This window comes from Bos grunniens, chromosome 15 (assembly GCF_055505025.1).
Source record: "Bos grunniens cultivar Pamir isolate PY7600 chromosome 15, Bosgru_T2T1.0, whole genome shotgun sequence".
NCBI classification, from domain to species: Eukaryota; Metazoa; Chordata; class Mammalia; order Artiodactyla; family Bovidae; genus Bos; species Bos grunniens.
This window is the reverse complement of record NC_141179.1, coordinates 22689630-22704846: the sequence shown is the minus strand read 5'-3', so window position 1 is coordinate 22704846 and position 15217 is coordinate 22689630. Positions and strand designations below refer to the sequence as shown.

At 39.6% G+C, this 15217-nt stretch overlaps 1 protein-coding gene across 12 annotated transcripts in view; it reads left to right on the top strand.

Annotated features, from left to right (window-relative positions):
* ALG9 (ALG9 alpha-1,2-mannosyltransferase) overlaps window positions 1-15217 on the top strand; it is a 114748-nt gene that overhangs the window by 11952 nt on the left and 87579 nt on the right. For 8 of the 12 annotated variants that reach the window (XM_086339159.1, XM_086339164.1, XM_086339165.1 and 5 more), the window contains exons 4-6: window positions 1211-1281; window positions 6850-6938; window positions 9740-9875. In XM_086339159.1, the coding sequence (XP_086195285.1) occupies window positions 1211-1281; window positions 6850-6938; window positions 9740-9875 (296 nt within the window). Of the gene's footprint in view, window positions 1-1210; window positions 1282-1431; window positions 1507-6849; window positions 6939-9739; window positions 9876-15217 lie in introns of all 12 variants that reach the window. The other 4 variants (XM_086339161.1, XM_086339162.1, XM_086339163.1 and 1 more) reach the window with 1 other exon arrangement.

Here is a 15217-nt window from a genome sequence, read left to right as displayed (position 1 = left end):
TTTGCTTTTTTGCGTCTTTTTGCACTGATCTGATATCCAGTTACTATGCTGAATATTAGTAACTATGGGGCATCATTGTCCTGTTCCCAAGTACAGTTCTTTGATTATCTTGTGTTAGTTTTTGACTTTCTAAATGTGTTTTTGTACTCTCACCAACCAGATGAGTAGTCCTTAAATGTGGATACGTTATACTAAAATTATCTGTATTCCTAGTAGCATCTAGAAGAGTGATCAGTGCATAGCAGGTTTTCAGTATATTGTTGAATTAATGAATGAATTTGGACATTTGCTGGTCACTTGCTTGGATTCTTTTGGGAATTTTGATTTTTGGTTATAATGATAAAACAGAAAGTACTTTTAAGTTATATGCAGTAGTAGTAATCATAGAATATGTTTAAATAGTGCTTATATTCAGAGGTATTCATTTTTCTTAAACATACTAGTTATACTGTAGTAGAAAAGCTACTTAATATGGTTTTATTTTGTTATTTTTATGTTTAAAATTTGTATTCATAAAATTAATAAAACCACATTACAGACATTTGGATGATAGGAGGAAGAATATACATGTAAGTCTCACTAGCCTGAGACAACCACCTTTACCATTTTATTATATTTCTTTCTATTTTTTTCATGTACTTCAGATTTCTGTAGCTATAACTGTGATGTATAAATCATATATGTTTTCATTTAGTATTTTGTTATAATTTTATAATAATTTCAGTTATTATAATTGTATGAGAGATGCTTGTCATGTGAATAGGATTTATATGAGAAGAATTTTTCCACTGTCTTTGTAACCGTGAACTTTGATCTTTGTAACCATGAACTTTGGTATCTGTATCATGAATAGATATAACATGAAGTAGATGTAACATAATTTAGCCATTTTCCTGTAATTGAACATTTTGTAGTTTTTTAAATAGTTTTTACTAAATTAGTAGAGCTGCAATTAACGTCTTTATGACTCGAACTCCCCTCGTATATTTTGAGTTACTTTTGTGGGCTGAAGTCATAGAAGTAGTCAATAAATATACTTCCATACTTAAATTTGGAGGTACGAACATTTCCATGGTTCTTGATACATACTGTTTTTCAAAAGGATTATACCAATTTATAATTATCACTGACAAATGAGAATGGTTTCATCTTTTAAGTTTTTCTAACTTGTATCTGTGACTTCTGTTTTCTTGTTCTGGGTTTCTTTCAGATTCTTGTCTTTTACTTTTTACGATGTCTGCTGGCTTTTGTGAGCTGTATATGTGAACTTTACTTTTACAAGTGAGTATAAAAACTTTGCTTCTAAAAGTACTATAAGAGCCAAATTGAGCATAGGTTATTTCTCTGATGATAGAAACAGTGTTTAGAAATAGAAGGCATTTTTCTTCTAGCTTCTGATATTATATCTAAAACTCAATTTTTTTTTTAAAGCCAACCACTGGGAAGAAATACTTCTAATTTCCTGAGGTGATAAATGCTGTATCTTCATATTATAATTTCAATTCCGTAAGTGTATATTTGAGTAATACTTTATTTGGTAGGATTTTGTACAGCCTTTTTTTGCTCCTAAGAGATAAATCATGATGTCTCTCTTCCCCTTTTGAGCTTAACTGATAGGAAATTATTTCCATTGTGAGACTCACTGCTCTTATATGTACTCAGTATGATTTTCTTCCGCCAAGTAACTGTTGGTTGAGTGAATATTAGTGAAAATGTTAGGCATTTAAGTATCCCAGTAATAAAAATAGCTACTTTTTTTTTTTTTACATGAAACCTAACAAACATCTTATTTTAAGAATGCTTTAAAAGGTATTTGGACTTAGTAACCGTTACTTAAAGTCTTCCCATTGCAAAACAGCCAACAATGTCAGATAAAAGAAGTCCTTTGGTCTTGACTCTGAGTAGAATAAATTAAAAAAAAGAAATCCAGTGCTACCTTTGAGGATTGTAACTTTAAGTTGGTCTTCATATGAATTCAGAACTGAATTCAAGTTACCTACGTGGTCTCCTAAGCCCAAGTTTAGAATTTATTGTAAATTGTTCAGGGCTTATTCCTTGAAAGAAAAGCTATGACAAACCTACACGGTGTATTAAAAAGAAGAGACATCACTTTGCTGACAAAGGTTCGTAGGTTTCTCTGGATGTGAGAGTTGGGCCATAAAGAAGGCTGAGCACCAAAGAATTGATGCTTTTGAATTGTGCTGCTGGAGAAGGCTCTTGAGAGTCCCTTGGATTATAAGGAAATGAAACCAGTCAATCCTAAAGGAAATCAACTCTGAATATTCACTGGAAGGACTGATTCTGAAGCTGAAGCTCCAATACTCTGGAGCCGACTTCAGAGCCGACTCATTGGAAAAGACCCTGATGCTGGGAAAGATTGAGGGCAGAAGAAGAAGAGGGTGACAGAGAATGAGATGGTTGGATGACATCACCAACTCAATGGACATGAGTTTGAACAAACTCTGGGAGATGGTGAAGGACAGGGAAGCTTGGCCTGCTGCAGTCCATGGGTTGCAAAGAGCAGACATGACTTAGTGACTGAACAACAATAGTGTCCCCAGACACCTTTGGAGAAGGCAATGGCACCCCATTCCAGTACTCTTACCTGGAAAATCCCATGGACGGAGGAGCCTGGTAGGCAGCAGTCCTTGGGGTCGCCAAGAGTCAGACACAACTGAGTGACTTCACTTTCCTTTTCTTTCCAGACATCTTGCAAAATCAAAAAGTAAAATTTCTCTAAAGAAGTGGATTCTTAATCCAGTTGTCAAAGAATTACCATAGATAAAGTTCTAGTGAACCAGATTATAATAAAAATAAATGACAAAGCACAGAAAGGAACAGGTCATTATGAGTGAGAGCCAGCAGAGATCATCAATAGAAAGCTGACCTACAAAACTTCATTTATTAGGAATTACTAAAATAAGAATATAAAATAATTATATTTAATATTTTTAAAGAAATAAAATAGGGAATTGAAAGCATGAAATAAAAGACTAATAAGAGATTAAACAATCAATGGAGTGGAAAGGAGCTTACAGAATGGCAGAAAATATTTGCAGATCATATATAGGATAAGTTCATTTCCAAAATGTATAAAGAGCTCTTCTAACTCAGTGGTTTAAAAAAACCTAATAAAATGGCCAACAGGCATATAAAAAGAGGGCAATATCACTAGTCATAAGGAAAACAAAAATCAAAACCACAGGTAGATCATTTCATATCTGTTAGAATGGCTTTTGTCTAGGGAACCAAGGATTTATTATACAATGGAGAAAAGACAGTCTCTTTAACAAGTGGTGTTGGAAAACCTGGACAGCCACATGTATTAGTAGACCAGTGAAGTTAGAGTACTCTCTCACACCATACTAAAAAATAAACGCAAAATGACTTAAAGACTTAAGCATAAGACATAACACTATAAAACTCCTAAAAGAGAATATAGGTAAAACATTATGTGACATATATTGTACCAATGTTTCCTTAGGTCATTCTCCCAAGGCAATAGAAATAAAAGCAGATAAACACGTGGGGCCTTAAACTGATAACTGCTTGAAAATTTTTTCTTACTATGTTTTAAGTTGAAATAGAGTTGATTTACAGTGTTGTGCAGACTTACAAGCTTTTGCACCACAGAGAAAACCATAAACGAAAAGACAAACTACAGACTGGGGGAAAATATTTGCAAGTGATGTGACTAACTGGGGCTTAATCTCTAAAATATACAAACAGCTCCGACAACTCAACAACAAAAAGCAACCCAGTCAAAAAGTGGGCAGAAGACCTAAATAGACATTTCTCCAAAGAAGACATACAGATGGCCAATAAGCATGTGAAAAGACAGATGCTCAACATTGCTAATCATTAGAGAAATGCAAATCAAAAGTACAGTGAGGTATCACTTCACACTGGTCAAAATGGCCATCATCAAAAAGTCTATAAATTATAAATGCTGGAGCTGCTGCTGCTGCTGAGTTGCTTCAGTCATGTCCGACTCTGTGATCTGGAACACGTGAGTTGATACCACTGAAGCTCAGGCGCCCTGCTGTGCAATGAGACGCCACTGCAATGAGAAGCCCTCACACCTCACCTCTAGAGTAGCCCCTCCTTGCTGCAATGAGAGAAAGTTCACACAGCAGTGAAGATTAGCATGGCCAAATATAAAATAATGAATAATTAAAAAAGAAAAATATTAAAAAAAAAGAGGGAAATCCTAAAGATATGACAACGTAGATGCGCCTTGAGGATATTGTGCTAAGTGAAATAACTTGCCACAGGGGAGCAAATATTGCACAGTTCCCCTTTCACGAGGTATCTGAAATGGTTGAATTCATGGAAGCAAAGGAATGGATAGACTTGTGGCTGCCAAGATCGGGGGCTGATGGAAACAGAAAGTTGCTAATCAGTGGATATAATATTTCACTTAACACGAATTAGCTCTAGACATCTGCTATACAACATTATGCCTATTGATACAGTACTGTGTTTTACATTTAAATATCTGTTAAGAGGGTAGATCTCATATTAGGTGTTCTTACCACAATGAACGGAGAAGGCAATGGCACCCCACTCCAGTACTCTTGCCTGGAAAATCCCATGGATGGAGGAGCCTGGTAGGCTTCAGTTCATGGGGTTGCTAAGAGTCAGGCATGACTGAGCGACTGCACTTTCACTTTTCACTTTCATGCATTGGAGAAGGAAATGGCAACCCACTCCAGTGTTCTTGCCTGGAGAATCCCAGGGACAGAGGAGCCTAGTGGGCTGCTGTCTATGGGGTCGCACAAAGTTGGACACGACTGAAGCGACTTAGCAGCAGCAGCAGCAGCAGCAGCAACCGCAATGAAATAAAAAAAGATAATGAATGAGACTACAAAAATGACCAGGCAGATTTGAAAAAGAACCACACAGAACTTGTAGAATTAAAAATATAATAATCGATATATAAAATTTAGTGGATAGTTTAAACAGCTGATTTGTTGTTGTTGTTTAGTCACTAAGTCATGTCTGACTCTTTGCAACCAGCGTGCCAGGCTTCCCCTGTTCTTCGCCATCTCCTGGAGTTTGTTCAAACTCATGTCCATCGAGTTGGTGATGTCATCCAGCCATCTCATCCTCTATCGCCTCCTTTTCCTCCAGACCTCAGTCTTTCCCAGCATCAGGATATACAACTGATTAGACATTTCTTTTTAAAAAATTTTTTAAATATTTATTTTTAATTGAAGGATAGTTGCTTTAAAATATTGTGCTGGTTTCTGCCATACATCAACACGAATTAGCCATACGTATACATAGGTCCCCTCCCTCTGGAACCTCCCTCCCACTGCCCACCCCACCCTACCCCTCTAGTTTCTCAAGGAGCACCAGTCTGAGCCCCCTGAGTCACATAGCAAATTCCCACTGGTTATCTGTTTCACACATGGTAGGCTTATGTGTCCATGCTACTCTGTCTATTCATCCCACCCTCTCCTTCCCCCACCAACCCCGCACTGTGTCCACAAATCTGTTCTCTTGATTTGACACTTCTAATAAATAAACCAGAAGATTAATCTGAAGAAATTACTAAGAAAGCAGTACAGAGTGACAGAAGGGAAAAAAAAAGGTGAGAGGATAAAAAATGCGTGTGGTAGAGTTGAAAGATCTGATTTATATCTAATCAGATCTAGGAGATTATAGAATAGGGAGAGGCAGTATTCAGAGAAGTAATAGCTAAGAATTTTCCAGAATCAAAGGAGAAAGGACACTAATCCACAATTCAGGAAGCCTAATGTCCTGAGCTGGATAAATAAAAAGTAATCAGGGATACTGTGTAAAACCAAGATTAAAGAAGATCTTACGGGTTGACAGAGGACTAATACAAATCCTACAAAGAAATGTCAAGAAGACCAACAAAAGCCTTCTCAAGAGTCAGAAGACAAAAAAATATGTTCAAAGTTCTGTGAGAAAATGACTGTCATCCTAAAGTGATATATTCAGCTAAATCACCTTTTAAGACCAAGAGCTACATAAAGGCTTTTCTGACAAAATGAAAAAAATGTCAAAAACCAGAATTTACCATGAACAGATCCTTACAACAAAGAACCTTCTAAAGGATATATTAAGGAAGAAACAAAATTATTTCAGGAAGAATCCCTGTGATACAATTAAGAACATGAGCAAGGAGAGTTAACACATGGTTATATCTGAACAAATATTGACTGAATGAAGCAATAATCACCTCTACTGATGTTTTACGTATCGGGTTGAAAAGACCTATAACACAGAAGTTAAAGGAAGTATATAATTTATTGAGGAACGTTGACTTAGATAACCTTTTGTTAAAACTTTGGTGTGCCTCCTAGTCTTCTTTCCTGATAACTGCCCTCTGTTGAGCAGCTCTGTGCCTGGCACTCTTCTGAGTAATTTGCCATGCATTGTCCTCACAGAAACCTTATGCAGTTAAGTATTACCATTATCCTCATTTAACAGACGAGGAATGTTACAGAGATGTTACTAGGCGAGGGTGCCTCTGCTAGTGAGTGGAAGGGCCAAGATTGTAACCTATGTCCGTGAGGTCTGTTGTTTTTCCAGTACACCAGGCTGTTTTCCTACTGATGTTAGACGTAATCTAGCATAGATTATTCTGTAGACATGATCTATAGAAAGTATACATTTCCTCTTAGGTACAGAGCTTCTCTCCTGCATAAGAAATAAGAATGTTTATGCACATGAACTTGCTAACGGACCTGTTGAGACAGTCCTGTATTTGACTTCAGATCTTCAGTGTTCTCTGTGATGCAGGCCTGTTTTTGTGCTTTAAATTGAAATTTCCATCCTGAAGGTCTGCTGTGTTGATAGTCTTTGCCTTCCCTCTAGGGCTGTGTGTAAGAAGTTTGGGCTGCATGTGAGTCGAATGATGCTAGCCTTCTTGGTTCTCAGCACTGGCATGTTTTGCTCGTCATCAGGTAAGGAAAAGAGCAGGTGAGGGCATAAAAGGTTCACTGACATTTTGCAGTTGCATCAAACAGAAGAACTTGTCCAGATGTAGGTTATATTTGTATTACACGTCAGTAATTTCCAGAGTCCTGTGATCTGCCCAGGTGGCTCAGTGGTAAAGAACTTGCCTGCTGATGCAGGAGACACAAGAGACGTGGATTAGATCCTTGGGTCGGGAAGATCCCCTGGAGGAGGAAATGGTAACCCACTCCAGTATTCTTGCCTCAGAAATCCCATGGACAGAGGAGCCTGGTGGGCTACAGTCCGTAAGGTCGCAGAGAGTCGGACACGACTTGAACATGCACTCGGGGAATTATCTTCATGACCTTGATTGACCTTTACGACAATCCTATGATAAAAGTCAGATAAATGTTTTCTTATTTTTGCAAGTTAGCACACTGAAACTTAGAAAGATGAAATGACTTGCCAAAAGTCAAAGAATTCATAAGTGGTAGAGCTGTTATTTTCATCAAGTTGCTTTCTTTTACAATATTATATATATATTTTTATCATTGCAAGGCTGAAAAACAGAGGCATCCACTGCCTTTCTTTGCTGTTAGCAGAAGGAAAATAAGTTTATTTTGCTCAAGGACTTCCCAGGTGGCGCTAGTGGTAAAGAATCCACCTCCCAATGCAGGAGACATAAGAGACACAGGTTTGATCCGTGGGTTGGGAAGATCCCCTGGAGAAGGAAATGGCAACCCACTCCAGTGTTCTTGCCTGGAGAATCCCTTGGACAGAGGAGCCTGGAGGGCAACAGTCCATAAGGTCACAAAGAGTCAGACACGACTGAAATGACTTAGCATGGTTTCAAAGACCCTGGTCTTGATGGTTCTATTTTATGCCAGTTACTTGCCATGGATTCTATAAAAGTACACATCTTCTGTTGAATTCTTTTTTTTTTTTTTACAGTAAGCTTCTGTAAATTTAGAATAAAATCCTTAATGTAGAGTGGTAGCTTTCCAGCTGTGCTGCCTTTGAACCTTTGTGTTTTTGACCTGCGCCAGAGTGACCTGTTCCTAAAAGGTAGCCTGTTCCCAGTTACCCAGAAAAATTTAGTTACTAGATGTAATTATCTGAATTATAATTTTGACTTGTGTGTACCAGAATCTAGTACACATATTAAATATACACAAAAATAGTATCTAGTGTAAAAGTATTGATATATACTTATTTTCCTTCAATGATTGTGTCTTAATCCATGTTCTACAGAGACCTCAGGCCTCTTACCTGAATAGCTTTGAGAGCCTAAAGGAGACTATGTTCTGGCCTCTAAGTGGGCAGAGACCTCAGGTTCCTCTCCTCCCCTTGGAGCTGGAATCAGCAGCGTGGGATGGCATCAGTGTTGTTTAGCATTTGTCTGGGAAGGTTGTACTCCACATGTCTTTTTAGTTATTTTGCTAGTCCTAAAATGGATTCTTGTATGAGGGAGATACCTGGGAGTATCTTTAGTTTTATAATTTCAGTTGAGGATGTTAAGGCACAAATAACTTAAAGGCACCCTTTGATACAGAGCCTCTGACCCCTTTGCTGAGTTTTTTTTTTTTAATTTATTTTAATTGGAGGACAATTACTTTACAATATTGTGATGGTTTGTGCCATACATCAGTATGAATCAGCTATAGGTATGCCTTTGCTGAGTTTCTTAAACCACACTGCCTGTTCACTGTGGTTCTTGTTGGGATTGGTACTGAGCTTTCTTACCTAGTGCTGGGTGAAGCCCTTAAACAGCAGGGAGAAGCAGGTCTGCATTTTCATGTAGAGTTAATAGAAATGCCTGCATAAAATGTTACTGTCACAGAGACCCTGAAGGTGGTCAACAAGAAAGTTATGTGATGAAATAACTAGGGGGACATCTAGAGGCCAAACCGCCTATGGCAGTGGATCCAGGATGCAGAGCAGCGCTGCCGTCTACCGGGTGTGGCTCTTCAGAAGGCTTCTGAGAACTCCGCTGGGGTGCAGGCGGCTGCGTGGACAGTCTCAGAAGACTATCAGAGGACCGACTTCCTCTGAAACAGATTGTCAACGGTGGCTCTAAATTTATTTTATTTTATTTTTTTGGCTGTGCTGGGTCTTGGTTGCTGCACAGGCTTTTCTCTGGTTGTGACGCGCAGGGCTCCTTTCTAGCTGGGATGCGGGCTTCTCATCGCGCTGGAACACAGGCCCTAGGGCACGAGGGCTTCAGTACTTGCAGGTCCCGGGCTCCAGAGCACAGGCTCAGCAGTTGTGGCTCACAGGCCTAGTTGCTCTGCAGCATGCGGGATATTCCTGACTACAGATCTAACCCATGTTCCCTGCATTGACAGGTGAATTCTTTACCACTGAGCCACTGGGGAAGCCCCAGTGGCTCTAAATTTCTTGAAGCATAATTCCTGCCTGGAAATATAACCTGAGGATATTCCTGGGGAACCTGGAATCTTGTACTCTTGGAGTACAGGCCAGGAGATAAATGACCTTGTATAATTGGGTGACATGTTGGTACATAAAAAAACAGGACTATGAAAATCAGAAAATTGAACTTTTTTTTTTAAGGAGAATCACTGTATTCCTCATTTCTAATATAGCATTGCTCAAAGTATGTTCCTGGTTATTGACATTTTGCAATGCAGGTTCATTTTTAATAATTGATACCTAGTATATCTAGTATATATACCTAGGATATATACCTGTATACTGTATATACCTATATCTAGTACAGATACCTAGATATACCTAGTATATCTCAATCCCTTGTCTCTTTCCCTCCTTTTTTCATTTTTTTGTCTTGTAGCATTCCTTCCTAGCAGCTTCTGTATGTACACTACCTTGATAGCCATGACTGGCTGGTATATGGACAAAACTTCCTTTGCTGTGCTTGGAGTAGCCGCTGGGGCCATCCTAGGCTGGCCATTCAGTGCGGCTCTCGGGTAAGAAACTAACGTGATTCATCTCCCATGTGTTATTGGGCATAAAGTCCATCTTAATGTTAGGTCGTCTCCTTAGTCTCTAGGTGGGGCTAAAGTTATGGGAATTAATTATATAAAGATTCTGGGAAGTGGAAGAATATTTCTCTCATGTTTAATTCTAATAAGAGCAGTGATGATTAAGCATCTGCTGTCTGCTCAGTTCAGTTCAGTCATTCAATCATGTCCAACTCTCTGTGACCCCATGGACTGCAGCATGCCGGGCCTCCCTATCCATCACCAACTCCCAGAGCCTACTCAAACCCATGTCCATAGAGTCAGTGATGCCATCCAACCATCTCATCCTCTGTCGTCCCCTTCTCCTCCTGCCTTCAATCTTTCTGAGCATCTGGGTCTTTTCCAATTAGTCAGTTCTTTGCATCAGGTGGCCACAGTACTAGAGTTTCAACCTCAGTCCTTCCAACAAATATTCAGGACTGATCTCCTTTTGGATGGACTGGTTGGATCTCCTTGCAGTCCATGGGACTCTCAAGAGTCTTCTCCAATACAACAGTTCAAAAGCACCAATTCTACAGCTCTCAGCTTTCTTCACAGTCCGAATCTCACATCCATACATGACCACTGGAAAAACCATAGCCTTGACTAGATGGACCTTTGTCGGCAAAGTAATGTGTCTGCTTTTTAATATGCTATCTAGATTGGTCATAACATTTCTTCCAAAGAGCAAGCGTCTTTTAATTTCATGGCTGCAGTCACCATCTGCAGTGATTTTGAAGCCCCCCAAAATAAAGTCTGTCACTGTTTCCACTGTTTCCCTTTCTGTTTGCCATGAAGTGATGGGAGCAGATGCCATAATCTTAGTTTTCTGAATGTTGAGTTTTAAGCCAACTTTTTCACTCTGCTCTTTCACTTTCATCAAAGGCTCTTTAGTTCTTCTTCACTTTCTGCCATTAGGGTGGTGTCATCTGCATAGCTGAGGTTATTGATATTTCTCCCAGCAATCTTGATTCTAGTTTGTGCCTCATCCAGTCCAGCATTTCTCATGATGTACTCTGCATATAAATTAAATAAGCAGGGTGACAATATACAGCCTTGACGTACTCCTTTCACAATTTGGAACCAATCTGTTGTTCCATGTCCAGTTCTAACTGTTGCTTCCTGACCTGCATACAGATTTCTCAAGAGGCAGATCAGGTAACTGGTATTCCCATCTCTTGAAGAATTTTTCAGAGTTTTTGTGATCCACACAATCAAAAGCTTTGGCATGGTCAATAAAGCAGAAGTAGATATTTCCTGGAACTCTCTTGCTTTTGCGATGATCCAGCGGATGTTGGCAATTTGATCTCTGGTTCCTCTGCCTTAGCTAAATCCAGCTTGAACATCTGGAAGTTCACCATTCACATACTGTTGAAGCCTGGCTTGGAGAATTTTGAGCATTACTTTACTAGCATGTGAAATGAGTGCAATTGTGCGGTAGTTTGACCATTCTTTGGCCTTGCCTTTGTTTGGGATTGTAATGAAAACTGACTTTTTCCAGTCCTATGGCCACTGCTGAGTTCTCCAAATTTGCTGGCATATTGAGTGCAGCCCTTTCACAGCATCATCTTTTAGTATTTCAAATAGCTGAATTGAAATTCCATCACCTCCACTAGCTTTGTTCGTAGTGATGCTCCCTAAGGCCCACTTGACTTTACATTCCAGGATGTCTGGCTCTAGGTTGGTGATCATACCATTGTGATTATCTGGGTTGTGAATATCTTTTTTGTACAGTTGTTCTGTGTATTCTTGCCACCTCTTCTTAATATCTTCTGCTTCTGTTAGGTCATACCATTTCTGTCCTTTATTGAGCACATCTTTTCATGAAATGTTCCCTTGGTATCTCTGATTTTCTTGAAGAGATCTCTAGACTTTCCCATTCTAAGTTGTTTTTCTCTATTTCTTTGCATTGATCACTGAAGAAGGCTTTCTTATCTCTCCTTGCTATTCTTTGGAACTCTGCATTCAAATGGGTATATCTTTCTTTTCTTCTTTGCCTTTCACTTCTCTTTTATTCACAGCTATTTGTAAGGCCTCCTCAGACAAAGATTTTCCCTTTTTGCATTTCTTTTCCTTGGGGATGGTCTTGATCGCTGCCTCCTGTACAATGTCACAACCTCTGTCCATAGTTCTTCAGGCACTCTGTCTATCAGATCTAATCCCTTGAATCTATTTCTCACTTTCACTGTATAATCATAAGGGATTTGATTTAGGTCATACCTGAATAGTCTAGTGGTTTTCCCTACTTTGTTCAATTTAAGTCTGAATTGGCAATAACATTCCATTATTGTATGGCTGTCCGTAATTTATTTAACCATTGCTTTGTTGGTAGGCATTTGGTTTTCAGTTTCTTTTTTGTTATTATACACAATAATTTAGCAAACATTCTTTTACATGCGTTATGGAAATGTATCTATAGAATACATTTTTTAAAGGGAGTTATGAAGTCAGAGAATAAACACTTAAAATTTCCTTGTTTGGATTTTAAAGGCTGGTTTCCCCACTTCCAATCTTCTCTTCTCTTCTGCATATCATTCTCAGATTATTATATTTCTCAAGGTTTTATGTGGGACCCTCTTCTGTACTTTCTGTTGTCTCTCCATCATCTTGATGAGTCCCATATCTTTATATCTAGTCCAGTCATCTCTTGAGCCTCCCTCATATCTATGGCTGCCTATTAGATATCTCCATTTACATAGCTAAACGTGTACAAAGCTGAACTCATCATCTACCCTCCGTATCTGTCCTTCACTGTGTTTCTAGCCCAGTAAGTGGTACCACCATCTGTGCTGGGCCAGGACCTGAAAATCCTCTGTGACTCTTTTCTTTCTCATGTCCTGTCTTATGCCTCTTGAATGTCTTTTGAATCTTCTTATCTTCACCTCTCTCTGTTCCTTGATGCAGCCTCCTAAATGTTCTTCCCATCTGTAGTCTTAGTCCTTATAAATCTCCTCTCCGTACTCAAACTAGAGTTATCTTCCTACAATGCAAATATGATTTTATCGCTCTCTGTTTTGTCTTAAACTCCATAATAGATTCTCCATTGTTCTGTGTCACAGAGAAGGCAGTCTATAGCCTGTGGGTCACACATTCAGGTGGCCTGTTTTTGTGCAGCCCAAGAACTGAGAAATTTTACATTTTTAGAGAATGCGTGCCCGTGTGTGTGTGTGTATGTGCACACACGCACACGCACACACACACACAGAGGAATATGCAGCAGAGACCAAAGCAGAACTTTAGGTTCTGCAAAGGCTAAAATATACACTATCAGGTCCCTTAAATAAAAAGTTGGCCAACCCCTGCTCTGTGGTGTCCAAACATTTTCTTAAACAGCTTTACTGAGATGTAATTCAGTAATATACCTTATACATAATGTACCATATAATTCACTCACTTAACTTGTGTAATTCAATGGTTTTTATACAGTTATACAACCATCATCAGAGTCAGTTTTAGAACATTCATCATCCCTAAAAGAAACCTGTACCCTTCAGCAGTAACTTCCTTTTGTCCCCAAACCTACCAGTCTTTAGTTCATTCGCTCAGTCGTGTCCAACTCTTTGCAACCCCATGGACCACAGCATGCCAGGCCTCCCTGTCCATCACCAATTCCTGGAGTTTATTCAAACTCATGTCCATGCAGTCTGTGATGCCATCCAACCATCTCATCCTCTGTCATCCCCTTCTGCCTTCAGTCTTTCCCAGCATCAGGGACTTTTCAAATGAGTCAGTTCTTTGCATCAGGTGGCCGAAGTATTGGAGTTTCAGCTTCAGCATCCGTCCTTCCAATGAATATTCAGGACTGATTTCCTTTAGGATGAACTGGTTGGATCTCCTTGCTGTCCAAGGGGCTCTCAAGAATCTTCTCCAACACCACAGTTCAAAAGCATCAATTCTTCGGCGCTCAGCTTTCTTTATAGTCCAACTCTCACATCCATACATGACCACTGGAAAAAGCATAGCCTTGACTAGACAGACCTTTGTTGGCAAAGTAATGTCTCTGCTTTTTAATATGCTGTCTAGGTTGACATCCCGGAGAGGGCAATGACCCCCCACTCCAGTACTCTTGCTTGGAAAATCCCATGGACAGAGGAGCCTGGTAGGCTGCAGTCCATGGGGTTGCTAAGAGTCAGACTTTAAAAGTCGAAAAGCGACTTTCACTTTTCACTTTCATGCATTGGAGAAGGAAATGGCAACCCACTCCAGTGTTCTTGCCTGGAGAATCCCAGGGACGGCAGAGCCTGCTGGGCTGCCGTCTATGGGGTCGCACAGAGTCGGACACGACTGAAGTGACTTAGCAGCTTAGCAGCAGATGACATCCATTAATCTACTTTGTGTCTCTGGACACAAAAATCTACTCCATGTGCCTGTTCTGGAGATTTTATATAAATAGAATCATACAGTATGGTCTTCTGTGTCTGGCTTCTTTTACTTTACATGTTTTCAAGAGTCATCCACGTTATGACATATATCAGTACTTCATTCCTTTCTAGTGATGGTGTCCAGACTTTAATGTGACTCACAAGGCCTTATGGTTTCCTCATTTTTACATCTCCATCCTCCTTTTTTCAGTCTCTCCATTCCTTTTCCTTTTTACTGGATCTACATTCAACATTGTGAGTTCCTCAAATACCTCTGAGTTTGGGTGTTTTGATTAGTGATTGGGATCACAGTTAATTACTCAGCACTGTGCTCTCATTTATTGACTTATCAAAGGAGAAATGCAGCTGCTATGGAAATGTGACTGGGGGTTCAGATGGTAGAGAATGTGCCTGCATTGCAGGAGACCAGGTTCAATCCCTGGATCGGGAAGATCCCCTGGAGAAGGGAATGTCAACCCACTAAAGTATTCTCGCCTGTCGAATTCCACGGACAGGAGCCTGGTGGACAACAGTCCATGGTGTCTCAGAGTCAGACACAACTGAGCAGCTAACATTTTCATGGAAGTATAACTAGTTGGGGAGAAAAAAAATGGAATGTCAATGCAATATTTAGTTAATAGAATGTGGAATTTCAGATCATAGAGAGATGTCCACATGACACGGCCAAATAGATGATAGCAATGATAGTGCCGTGTAAATGCAGAGATCTCGTGGGGGAGGCCGGAGCAGAGCCTGCAGTTGACACTGGGTAGATTCGGTGTAAGTAAACAGATTGGTGTGGGAGGGAACTCACTGTGACTGGATCATGGGTAAAGCTCTGACTAGTGTCCTAGATTAAGAAGTCATGAGTATGAAAGTGATTGTTCATGGAACAGGAGTTGAAGCACCTGCTGAGAAAGTGTAGAGAGAGAAAAGTAGAACCTTGTC